The sequence below is a fragment of the Danio rerio genome, chromosome 25 (assembly GCF_052040795.2).
Source record: "Danio rerio strain M-AB ecotype USA chromosome 25, GRCz13ab, whole genome shotgun sequence".
NCBI classification, from domain to species: Eukaryota; Metazoa; Chordata; class Actinopteri; order Cypriniformes; family Danionidae; genus Danio; species Danio rerio.
In genome coordinates this window covers 31,758,900-31,772,421 of record NC_141045.1, presented here as the reverse complement: position 1 = coordinate 31,772,421, position 13,522 = coordinate 31,758,900, and the positions used below count along the sequence as shown (strand labels likewise).

The 13,522-nt window shown below is 38.8% G+C and overlaps 2 protein-coding genes and 1 long non-coding RNA gene across 3 annotated transcripts in view; 2 read left to right on the top strand and 1 right to left on the bottom strand.

The window, feature by feature from the left end:
• parp6b (poly (ADP-ribose) polymerase family, member 6b) overlaps positions 1-13,522 on the top strand; it is a 549,184-nt gene that overhangs the window by 249,560 nt on the left and 286,102 nt on the right. The window lies entirely within an intron of this gene.
• On the bottom strand, positions 1,744-12,419 carry LOC147830924 (uncharacterized). The gene is made up of 4 exons (XR_015526621.1): positions 11,971-12,419; positions 7,062-8,639; positions 3,526-6,965; positions 1,744-3,446 (listed from the first exon to the last, which is right to left on the bottom strand). It is a non-coding gene; the product is annotated as an uncharacterized LOC147830924 (long non-coding RNA).
• Positions 6,355-7,992, top strand: ugt5a4 (UDP glucuronosyltransferase 5 family, polypeptide A4). Its single transcript, NM_001177498.3, is given in 1 exon segment — positions 6,355-7,992. A coding segment is annotated over 1 exon segment (1,578 nt). The 5' UTR covers positions 6,355-6,371; the 3' UTR covers positions 7,950-7,992.

The window sequence follows — 13,522 nt, the reverse complement described above, 5'->3', positions numbered from 1 at the left end:
AGCTCCACACTATGAGCTGATCTGGTAACAGAATCGCTCCGAGCTTTTTGATGCTTTTTCTTAGTCAAATCAGGAATCTCCTTCAAGGAGGGGTGTGTGTGGACTAAACAAAAGGCATTTGCATTTAGTGGCATGTTAGATTAGAAGAGTTTCTGCCTAAAGGGAATAAATGGTCATTTGAATAGAAGCCCCCTAGGTAAAGGCACACCCTTAGCAGTGGTTCAAAAGATGCCTGAAGTTGTATATCAATTATTTTGATTATGTCTATTTCTGAGGGAATGAGACTATTGTACCAGTTGCACTGAGACATTTCAAATGATATCAAACATGAGAAAAAGTCACTTGGATTGATCAGGGTTCAACGCTAAGGATTTTTTCTACTGGCCCGATCGGACCAGCGGTTCAGATTTTTACTTGCCCTGCCAATATTTTCACAGGCCCTACCACAAAAAAAGTTAATAGTTTTTCCTTAGCCACACATTTAAAAAAGAAATGTGTCAAAATGTTTGTAAATCTAGAATTTAAATATTTAAAAAATGCAGTGTGTCAAAATGTTTGTAAATCTAGACTTTTATCTAATTATTAAATAATCTAATTATTTTAAAAATGTTAATAAATGTGTAATGAACAAAATTCAAAGTGTTTCGCAAACAAAAGTAGCAAAATGTGCAGGTATTTTATGGCAAAACAAAAGATGGCTGACCTGCCAAACTGACGGCAAACTGTACAAAACATCACTTAATTTTTTAAGTCTTGGCGTACCCTCATAAATGTCTGCTTCCAAGACGTTAAAAACAAATGTTTTCCTTTAGCATCATCACTTGATGTTGCCGCCATGTTGCTGTCTCTTCGCTGTACTAGTTGTTATGAAAAAAATAACATGCTTACAGCATCCAATCAGATAAGAGGAACCGAGAAGGTAGCATTTGAAGGCTTAAAAACACAAACTGTTTCTCGATTCTGACTGTTTTTGCAGACAATTGACAAATAGTCACAGAGAAATTAAATTTTAGTGACAAGGCATCAGACAACGATCCTGTCTACTGTCCCGAGCATCTCACACGCTGGCCCCAGGCCATTGGGCAGTCCTTATTGTTGAGCCCTGTTGATATAGAACATTCATACGTTAAAATGAGCATTCTGTGTGAGTTGAACGAAGAGGAGGGTGAGGCCCCGTTTACACTAGTATGTTTTAGTTTTAAACGTTGTTTTAGAATGAAAGCGATCCGCGTCCACACTAGCGTTTCGCCCAGCGTTTCTAAACAACTCTCCATCCACACCAAACCACTGGAAACGCACATCACGTGACCACAAACACACATACACACACATTCTGGCATGCGCTGCAGCATATGTAGCCAGATGAGAGCTGTGCTCATCGGACTGTACATCAAGAATCAACCTATAGATGTTAAACATGATGTTTAATTAATCTTGTTGTCTATATCTACATATTCCCTGACTTTGGTCTTTTAAATCAATTACTTGTTCTCAGGTAACATGTTTTGGCTGAGCGCAAAGATACGTTAATAATTAATGGAAACATGTATATTCTGCATATTGACTGATTGCTTGCCTTTATTTTGTAAGGCTTGGAGCTTACGCTGCTATTCTGAACCAATAATCGAAAACAGAAAGCAGTTGAAGGATGGCGTGTTTAAATCCTTTATTTATCTGACTCCATTGTAATTAATCTGACTCCATTATAGTTATCATCATTGATAAAGAGAAAGAATCTCTACGTTTTAAAGCAGGCAAAATTGTTTATTAAGTTACATGTTTAAATATACAGACATTAGAATGACACAAACTAACATACTGTATAAAGAAATTAGCTGTAACATATGCACTGCTGAGCGACAAAGACAGTGAAACTGCCTTTGTTAGCATATGAGGCTATGCACTGGTGTGCGGGAGATGCAGAGTAAAAGCCATTCTCCCAGATCAACAGTTACCTTTCCTTATCATACCCTGAGCAAAGCATTGTCAAACATGAGTGAAAACCAACCCCCAAAACCAGCTGGACATGAGAGCAAAGTGGGGGAGAAGAACATTAACATACTCTCCTCAGGCCATGACTCGACAATAGTAAATATATTATAGATTGAAATACAATTAATCAATGTCTCTGTTGATTTCATCACTACAACACTGAAGTCATAAACTGTCAAATGACACCAAACATGACAAAGTTATATGAGGGAAGAACACAAGCAGATAAATTGTGTATGGTGAAAAGCACATGGTTACTGTAAGCAAATGGCAGAGATGTGTATCGGAGCTGTGAGGAACTGTGCCTCACCAGGAGGACCCATCCCATGCTTGAAATGTCTCAGTAGTCCTTCATTAGCATAGAAGGAATAGTATATAATATTTCCTCAGCTTACAATTTCCTATAATGTATAAACCTATTGTATGTTATACTTGTATAATGGCCATTATTGATTATTAAAACTGATATTCAGCAAGAGAGAGGGAATGTTTGGTATTTTTAACAAAAATGAAAGGAGGCAGTTATGTTTTAGTCTCTGTTTTGTTATAAATATGCATTCTGTAACTCGGGGAGTGACACTGACAACTGAGGTTAGGATCCAAATGCAGGTTTAATCAGTGGTCAGGCAAGTAATGGTCAATACTAGGGATGGCTGACGTGAAACTGACGTTTCAACACAGTGTCGAGATCCCGAAGCGCAAGTGTTTCAAAACACTGCACCGAAGCATGATCCGAAGCACCCAAGTCACGTGACTAAAGTGTTTCGAAACACCTGGTCATGTGACTAAAGCGATTCAAAGCATTGATCACCTTAGAAGCGTTTCGAGACCTGGCGACTCTCCATTTGGCTGCCAAGGTCGGGAAAATTCTGTTTCAAATGGCCTAGTGGACTGTGCGTGTGCGTGATGTTACTATGCATCAAATGACTTTTTGGGTTTGAATCCCGACTTGAACAAATACTCCGAAATCATGGTTTTATGTGTTTTTATCATGTTTTTGTTTTGTGTAGCCTAAATAGGATACAGCTGCAGTTACGCCATCAATTTAGCATAATTTTTGTAACACTGTAAAACAATATTTAAAATTGTACAGTACTGTGATAGTTTGGTTTAATAAAATACAATAAATGGGAAATTTTATGAATAATATAAATAATTCTTGATAACTTCAGGCCACAGTTTCTGATCTAGCAACAACCCTGTTTTAAGACCAAAACAAGACATATTTATTCACAAATTGTTTATTCGGATATCAGACCAATGTTGAAACAAAACAATACAAGAGCAAAGCATTACCAACTGCTATTAAAGCATTTCAAAATAGCTGTATTAGTCAGGATTCGAACTCACTATCCCCAGACGCTAGTCAGACACCTTAACCGCTCCGCTATATTAATTGAAGTCGAAGCTTACAAAGTGGGCTTTAATGTCTCAATTTGCTCAACTGTTCTGTGCTGCAGTTGTTTCAGTGCAATACATAAAAAATGACTACTAGGTGTCACTGTAGAGTGGGGTTTCAAAACGTTTCGAAGCTTCGACTGTTTCAGTGTTTCATGAAGCCTTGCTTTGCCCACCACTAGTCAATACAGGTGCAAACAGATATATGAAGACAGTCCAGAATCGTAGTCGAAGTAACAGGCAAGAGGTCAGAAGGCAGGCGGAGACAAAAGGTAAACAAAGCTGAGGTCAAAACACAACAAAACAAGGCAGGAATAAAGCGTTGTAATGTCACCTACAGATAAACAAGACTCGACAATGAGAATGAGTGCGTGTGCTGCTTAAATAGTGTGTACTATCAGTCTTTGACAATCCTCAGGTGGTGCGAGTGTAATCGGTCTAAATGAGGAAGCAGGTGTGTGTGGGTGAAGTGCATATATGCAGTTGTAGTCCATAAACTGGTGTATTTGTAGTTTAAAACAAGAGATAATAGCCCCTTTCACACAGTGATACCGGTAAATATCTGGAAAATTTCCGGAACGACTTTACCATTATATTCAAAAAAGCGTTGTTCACACAGGCGAGGACGTTACGGAAATTTTCCGGAAAAGATCGTTTATACATCCATTCCAAAATACCGGTAAATTCTGACATCATTCACCACAAATGAGCTTTAAACGGCTGCGCTTGTATTTGTAAACATTTGACTAAATTACAAACTCTGTGGATGATCAATATTGTGAACAACTTTCGCAGGATCACTTTCGCATGTCGAGATGTTCATAATATGTGCGTGTGCAGGCGCTCACAGGCTGTTTCAAAGGCACATGCAAAGCTTAAAGGTAAACAAACAACGGCTTATCATAAGCATGTCATCGATGATTATTTACACAGTTGGCATAAAGAAGAACATATAAACGTGATCTGACTAACTTCTAGCAGCTAAATGTGTCTGGAAAAATATTCAAAGGTTTTTATTCTCACAAACCGCGCGGAGGTGAATGCGTCTGACTGTTGTGATTGGCTAAAGCAGACGTCTCACGTCAGCACGTTCTAGACGTGCACACGCTTATTACGGTAATCTTCCTTCTGCATTCACACAGCGCAGCATTCCGGCAAATTGCCAGTAATGTTACAACTTCTCTTTTCGGAAAATAGCCAGAACGAATTTACCGGTATTTTCAAAAAGGACCTGTTCACACATACAAGCTTTCACACAAAATTGCCGGCAATTTTCCGGAAAGGTCTGTATGTGTGAAAGGGGCTAATGTTTTTCAGCGACCTCTGGTGGTTAGAGGTCGCTGGTGATTGTGACACATACAGTGAAAATGACGGTCATATAAATATGCAGCTACACGATGCCTCAACACTTTTGGTGTCTGTTAAGTTGCTAATTTCAAAATAAAAAATAGGCAGTTCCTTATATCATGTTTTCATGTAATTGTTAAGAAAGTAAAACAACGTAGCCAGGGTGATGTGCATGAGGTTATAAAGTACACTGTTCCCTTTGAAGAATAACCCGACGTGTCCTCTGGAGTCTGTTTTCCATATCAAACTTGCGAAGTCTGAACTTACAAGGAGAGGATGCCAGACTGAACTGTGCGTGGGCTACTTAATAATGAGAGAAAAGCCCCAATCAGAACGTCTTCAGTCACGCCTCCGTTTTCAGATGTCTCTGTTTCCCCCCCATCCACACTAACACAGAGCAGCAGTGTTTTAAAATGAAAACGGCCTCTTCAGTTTTTCCAGAACGCTCCGTTTTAGGCGCTCGAATACTCTGGCGTAGTGTGGATGGAAGGCGTAACCGTTGGAAAACATATGCGTTTTAAATCTGTAAACGGGGCCTTTGTTTCCAGCTCATGCTTGTATTGTCAAAGACATCAAAGTGTCTGTGGTATCTCAAATCTTACAGATTGACCTTCATGGAATAACATTGCATGAAAATTACAGTCTACAAAATTCACACAAACATATAAAAAAATTGAAAATACAGCACATACACATCCTAATTATTTATTTGTAACATATGTTATAGGTCATATTATGTTTTTACAAAAGTGTATTGTGTTTTTGTTTCCGTGTAAATCTAAATAAATAAACATATGTATTGCTCTTTACGTCTTTTTTTTTAATAAACAACAACAAAAATACAAAAATAAAAGGTATACAGCAAAGCCAGGTATAAACCAATTGATAGAGAATAAAGTGTAATTTGTCAGTCTCATCTAATAATCATTAAGCTGTGTCGTCAGCCAGTCGTTTCCCATCACGCTTTTGGTGAACGCAGCCGACTGCTCAATCCGAGTCATCCACCTTGCTGTCGGGAAAGTTTTTTGGGGCACGTTAGCATGACATAAGAGCGAGGCGGACACAATTTCAAACTGGCATGCATCTCACGGTAATCACCGGTGATAGGTTCTGCAGAGATTTTGCCAATCTCAAATGAGCCTACACACTACTTCTTAGCTGTGGTGTTCATTTCTCTCTGTCTCACGCTGAATCCAGTCGACTGCGTCATCGGACCAATCACAGCAGATTAGCCTCACACAAAGGAGGGGGTTGAAAACAAATGAATCGCCGATCAAATCATATGAGTCGTTGGGATAATTAGGTAAAAATAAATACAAATTGTAAGACAATGAAAGTGTTTTTTGACCTTGTATGCATATTAGCCTGTTGTTGGAGACTTTCAAAACCAAAAATATGACCATTTATAATGCAAAATAGGGGCTCTTTAATAGACAAACTGCATCTAAATGACCAAATTGTAAATCATCTGAAATGTTGTTTTAGTCATTTTAAACCCAATACCCTTATAGCCAAAGTCCATCATCAAATTGAAATTGGATCGGTAATATCGAGAACTGTATTGAGTTCCTCAAAACTCAGTGAACACTTTTTTAATTCTCTGTTATATTCTTTCTTTTTTAAGGTTGGCTGCAATGACGCATCCCTCCACCCATCTCAGATTGTTCCTTCTGTTATGTGTTCTTTCAAGATCACATGCTGGTAAACTTCTCGTGGTTCCTGTTGATGGAAGTCATTGGATCAATATGAAAGTCCTTCTTGTGGAATTACATTCAAAGGGTCACAGTATCACCGTGGTCCGAGCTTCTAATAGCTGGTACATTGAGGAACAGTCTCCTCTCTACACTTCTATCACTGTGGAGAATGGTGAATTTGATGCTGACTTCGGGGAGAAGTTCCTCCCTCACTTACTGAAAATGCAGAGACAAGGAAAATCATTTTGGACTGAAATGGCACTTGCTGACGAAACGTATAGCAGATTTACAGAGATTCATCAGGAAATATGCAAGATGACAGCTACAATGTTTGAAAATGAAACCTTGATGAATTCTCTTAAAGATGCTGCATATGATGTTGTCCTGACAGATCCTGCTTTTGGAGGTGGTGTATTACTGGCACATCGTCTTGGGCTTCCTCTCGTGTTTAATGTCCGCTGGACCATGTATGGAGAAGCTCATTTTGTTATAGCTCCATCTCCTCTCTCATATGTACCTGTTTCAGGCTTACAACTAACGGACAAGATGACATTCAGTCAGAGAGTCATGAACATGATGACATATATAATGATTCTTTATAAAAATTCCAAGTACTTTGGTTCTCCTTACCAAGAGCTCACCCAGAAATATTTTGGCCCCAATGTTAATTTCTTCTCACTGCTTCAGGATGCAGACCTCTGGCTCATGAGAAACGATTTTACTTTTGAGTTTCCACGACCCACGATGCCAAATGTGGTCTACATGGGAGGCTTCCAGTGCAAACCTGCAAAGCCACTTCCAGGTGATCTTGAGGAGTTTGTGCAGAGCTCTGGAGAACATGGGGTGATCATGATGAGTTTGGGAGCAGTTTTTGGTCAGCTTCTGAGTGAACTCAATGATGAAATTGCTGCAGCATTCGCTCAACTGCCTCAAAAAGTCATTTGGAGATACACAGGTCCACGACCTGCAAACCTTGGCAACAATTCTTTGATTGTGAACTGGCTGCCCCAGAATGACTTGCTTGGACATCCTAAAACTAAACTGTTTGTAGCACATGGAGGCACCAATGGACTTCAGGAAGCCATCTATCACGGGGTGCCCATTGTAGGCCTTCCTTTAGCTTTTGATCAGCCTGATAATCTCTCCAGGATGCGAGCAAAGGGAACAGCAAAAATTGTAGATATTGCAACTTTGGACAGGGCTGTGTTTCTGGAGGCGTTGAAGGAAGTGTTGCATAATCCGTCTTACAGAGAGAACATGCAGAGACTGTCCAAGCTGCACCACGACCAGCCAATGAAACCTCTTGATCGTGCCATCTTCTGGATTGAGTTTGTCATGAGGAATAAAGGAGCTCCTCATTTACGGACACAGTCTTTCAGAATGTCCTGGATTGAGTATCAGTCTATTGATGTTATTTTGACATTAATGGTGATGGTTTTAGTATTTGCATTGGTGACTGCTTATATGACCAAATACTTTTGTCTTCGTTTATTCAGAAAGAAAGTAAAGCGTGAGTGACATATTGGCTGGAAATATCAGTTAATTTGAATTTAGCTCCACTTAAAAAGCGTTATTTTAAGTGAAGTTAATTTCTAAACTAATTTCGAGAGGATCACGTGCTTATGATTGCTTGCAGCTGGCCCCGCATTATTCAATTTACGAGTCACCAATCAGACAATTCCTAAGCCACTATAAATTCCCTTAGTTCCATATGACAGCCATTTTCTTTTTTAAAATATCCCCCTTCGACCCCTACTCCTCCTCCTTTTTCTAGATGGGTGGCACGGTGGCCCAGTGGTTAGCACTGTTGCCTCACAGCAAGAACTAGCTCTAGCTCTTACCAAGCCAGCCAACGTTTCTGTGCGGAGTTTACACGTTCTCCCCATGCTCACCCAGGGTTCCCTAGTTTCCTTCCACTGTCCAAAAACATGCAACTTAAGTTAATTGACTAATCTAAATCGGCACCATAGACATGCTCCTAGTAAGTAGTTATCTCTTAAGAGCAATCACTATCTGTTCATTAGCTACAACAGCAGGGGAGTTCTTGAGATCTACCTGAGCTCACACTCCCCTCTCAACTTGCAAACGGTAGGGAGCCCCGGGCTCGAGAATCTTATGAGCTCAGGGCTCTCTCCCGGGACAGCATGCAAAACGAGCTTTATAATCAATCATCAGCTTTGTGTGAACTCTTAAATCCAGTGTATAAACCTGAAATGAAAATTCAGAACAAATACAGTCTTGTCAATACTTTTTATTGACAATTACAATACTTTTTACAGCCATCAGTAGCTGTTTTTATTCTTGTTGCACATACATTTTGAAAAACCCCATTAACCCTTGTGCACTGTTCAAATTTACTACCCGCTTGTTATGTTAGTGATGACAAAATAGCCACTGAATTAAACTGCTGTAAAAATGCATCATAAATATTTTTTCAATTTTGTTTGCATAAATATGTTAATCTACCTCAAACCTGATTAAAATTACTGAATTGTTTAGAAAATTACAGGACTATAACTTTTAATTGCCAAATTCACAAAATGGTGGCACTGATTTAGTGAAAAAAAACCCAGAAAATTGCGTATTTTCAATATAAAAAGTAATTGTGGACAAATGTGGATTTTTTTATACCTTCAATCAAAGTCTTAGATGTGTAAACGATTAGTAAGAAAATTTGCTTTGATGCATTGTTAGATTTTCATTTCATTTCTCCTTAATTTACTCTTTTTGGCTGTTTTTGCCCCATTGACTTCCATTATAACCACATTTGATAATGCATAAATACACAGTCTTTGTTTTTATTTACTCCATGTAGTTCTGAGAGCTGAGATGCACATTTTGATATTCTAAATATCAAATATTTAAATATCCTAGACACATCGAGGTAAGTGCACAAAGGTCACTCTTACACACATACACACACTTTAATTTGCTGTTATACTCTATATAAATTCCAGAAACTAGGCTTTTTTTTTTTGCACAGGCCTGTCTAAAGGGTTAATGGTGCCAACTGATGATCAACAGTAAAAATTACAAATTTTACCTCATCCTTAAAGGGAAAACAACCAACAATCAGCGATGCATGATTATATGGTGTCACAGTTTTGCAATCAAAAAATGTTGTTTTAATGGGACAAAACGGTAAATTAGGGAGAAAAAATGAAAATTAACCAAAAACAATGCATCAAAGGCAATGTTGTTTTACATGGCCAAGTCTTTAATAAAAGGTAAAAACAATCCAGTTCACAATTACTTTTTATATTGAAAATACGTCATTTTGTTTTCACCAAATCAGTGACATCATTTGTAAAATTGGCAATTAAAGAGTTACAATTCTGTAATTTTCTAAAAGTAGTTTAGTAGTTTTGGACTGAGAGGTTAATTAACAGATTTATGCAAAATTTTGAGAGAAAAAAAAAAACCTATCTGATGCATTTTTACAGCAGTTTAATTTAGTGGCTGTTTTCATCCCGAACATAACAAGAGTGCATTTTGTCAATTCATGTGTCAAAATAATATGTCACCCAAAAACATCCTCAACAGTACATAAATGTTAAATTATGCACATAAATGAAATTTCAATAAACATCAAATATTTGAAACATCAAATTATTATTTGATAAGAAAGAATTTGCATAAACCATAATGAAAATACATTAACCATTCTAGCATGTGCATCAAAAACAGACTATAATATAACAAAAATGTTCATGATGGTACCAACAACACTGCACAACATCTGAATAGTTTTTTTTTAAAAGCCTAAAAAGCCCTTAGCCAAAGTCCATCATCAAAGCGGTTTAGTCTTATTACATCTCAGAATGTTCTTGAGTGGCTGCTCTTCTATAGAGTGGTCTCACGCTGCCAAAAACCACGGCACATTCAATTATAACACTTATCTGACAAAGTTCTTTGAATACCATGCAATAAAGAGGCATCCAATCATAGTACATTTTCTCTTGCCGACTCGTATACCTAGTAAAAAACATTTAAATCTGACCCTGCAGGGGTGTTTTTGTTACAGTATATTACATTTTCAAGGCTGCTTTACTTGATGCAGATAAGCTAAAATATACCCAAATAATGGTCCAGTTCAACAGGTCAAGCTATAATATTAAATATTTAACACTTAACTTTATTCTATTCTACAGTAGTGCAGAATTGTTTTATCATTGCAATTTGTGAAATGCCATTTAAATATTCATCAGATATTATTCCCTTCTATTTAAGGTAATAAAGATGCATCCTTTGATTTTTCAAATGATTTGATTCGATTGATTGTATTGTTATCTGGTTTATCAAGATCTTGTTGTGATAAAGGTTTGATGAGATTAAGTGTTACTCATGAAGCATACCAAAACAAAATGTAGGTATTTTACAAAATAGGCTGTACTGTTCGTTTTTAAGTATTTACCTTCCTTATTTGCCATGTTTTGTATAAGATAAGTCATAAAATAAAAATATATAATAACATTTACGATCCCATTTCTAATAATGTTCATATCGATAATCAGTTCAATGCACTCAAATAATGTGGAACGTTTTTTATCACATGGCTAATCCTTAAAACTATGCATTTCGGCAAAGAACTGACTTCAGGCCCGTGCAGAGACCGTCCAAAAGGCATGTGCAGGATAAATTTTTGCAGGGGGGTTGGGGGGGTGTTGTTGTTGTTGCGCGCGTACTGAAGAGTGGTGTTGTCGCGCGCGTACTCAAGAGCGGTGTTGTCGCGCGCCTAATGAAGAGCGGGACCGAGGGTGTGCCGCGTCGCGGGGGCACTTTTGATCATTTTGGAAGGGCACTTTCGATCCGGGAAACGGGCCTGTGCACGGTACGGATGGCATAGTGTGAGTAGGCCCTAAAAAGAGCATGTGCACTGCACAGGTTGAGCCCTATGTGTGCACGTGCCTGACTGACTTCATAGGGTAACAGTGACAGGTAACAGACTGTTACCCTGATTTTTATTTATTTATTTATTTATTTATTTTTGCCGAAACATGTAGTTACAGAATAGCCATGTGAATAAAGGCTTTTTAATATTTTTTCCCACATTTTTCGAGTGCCTTGGACTAACTTTTGCTGTTTATTCTGATGAATCCGTCACCCAAAGAGCACCGACACATTACTGAAGTTATACCCATGGGCACTTTTTGTTTGATTTTGGATGTTCATGGATGTTTGGATGTATTTTTATTCTGGTTGATATTTTGATTTAACTCATTCACATTCTACACACTGAAGAAGGACATTAGTTATTCGCTTCATTTGCTGATTTAATATTTTATAAAAACGCAATATTGCGCTACATCTAGGCCTAATTACTATTAACTTTTGATAATAGCGTATATTTTTTGTTCATGTTGTGATGGAAAACAAACAGGCTTGTGTCTGCATATTATCTTGATTTAATAACTTATAAAACAAAATTTGTGTGTGTGTGTGTGAGAGAGAGGGGGGGGACGTGCTGCTCTTAGCTGTTTTGAGTTTTACAGCAAGTGTCTCTTAATAAATAAAGCACTTTTTGTAAAATGTCACTTACTTGTGTAATCTGAGGATGCCCAACAACGAACTCCAAGTTCCTTTATTTGTTATGCAAAACTTGAAAGTTAAAAAGTGATCCACAACTTAACTCAAACTGTGGTGTTTTAGGATTAAGTAAGATTTGTGCCGTTTCAGCCAAGCATTGACCAGCTAAACAAATGCATTAATTTTATTAAATGACAAAATAAAATTATAAATAAATAAAGAAAGCATCTTTATTTGAGCATCAGCCTCTCCTGATATTAATCAAAGGTTACGGTTAGGGTATTATCAAACTATTCTTGTTGACATCTGAGTGCAAACAGACTGAACTTGTGGCCGGGTGACCTCGTCCGATAAACTCACTGCACAGACAACATGACCGTCCTTCTCGGAACCGCAGATGGCAAACGGGACCACAGTATAAAATCGCACATCTTCCTCAACTTCAGCCAACACAGGCGGGCGTATGGCGTTTGCACCCTACCAAAAGCAGAGACGCGTCTCTACCAATGACTGTAAAAAATATGGACGACGCGACAGCCCTTTTTCCCATTGAACGCCTTGAGGGCAAAACGCCTGCTTGACGGGCACAAACTGTCGCAAAAGACTGCTGAAATTGGAGCCTTGACATGCGCAGAAGGACTGTCTGATGGAGCCAGAGGAGGAGCCGCGAAAATGAGCGGAGTCGAGCTTCCAACCAAACGCTTTATGTAAAATCAACCACGCCCCCCGAACTTCTCAGCATGCGTTTGCTGTCATATCAACACAGATGGATGTAATAACGTTAACAAATATGAGGGTTTTATATATTCAATCGCGCCAGCTCCGGGCCGCAGCGCATAACCTACTCGCGGCGTCGCGGGCTGATTCCGGCTCGCATTCCGCCGCATCTGGCTCGATTGACTCGGGCTGGAATTGGGTAGTGAGTCCAGGCATCCGGAGTAGGTCCAGCAGAGGTAGTCAGTCTGAGCTCTAAGAGATAAGTCTCCGGCGAGAATCTAGCCGGAACTGTGTTTTGCTATCTGGGTGGCTAGGCGTGTATCAGCAAACTAATAAAGCCCGAAAAAAGCCCTGAACTTAGCGAATAAACAGTGTTCCACCAGGATCATGTATGTCAGAAACTGTAGTTTACTGCTGAACTCATTTTGTCATGGTAAAATAACACAGAAATCGAATAATAACACTTCAGTCTCCTGCCGAAGCTCAGACGCCGCGCTTTGAGAAACTGTCAATCACAGCTGTCAATCGATGACACGCCCAGCATTAAATTACTGCTAAAAACAAACTGTTTACAAAAATGAAGATCTGCACCTATTTCAGCACAATAACCAGTGCCTTAATCGATCAGAACTATCTTTCGGGACATTTTATTGCATGTGTAATAATTTTTTTTATTTGGGCTCAAGTCTCCTTCATTAACACGGAGGAGGCGGGCTTTATGACTTGTACTACAGCCAGCCCCCAGGGGGCGATCTAACGGCCGAGACCCTCACTCAAACGCAGGCTTGCGGCACACTTGGTCTCTACAGCAACCTCTCGCGACACAACCTCTCCAAAGCGGCGACTCG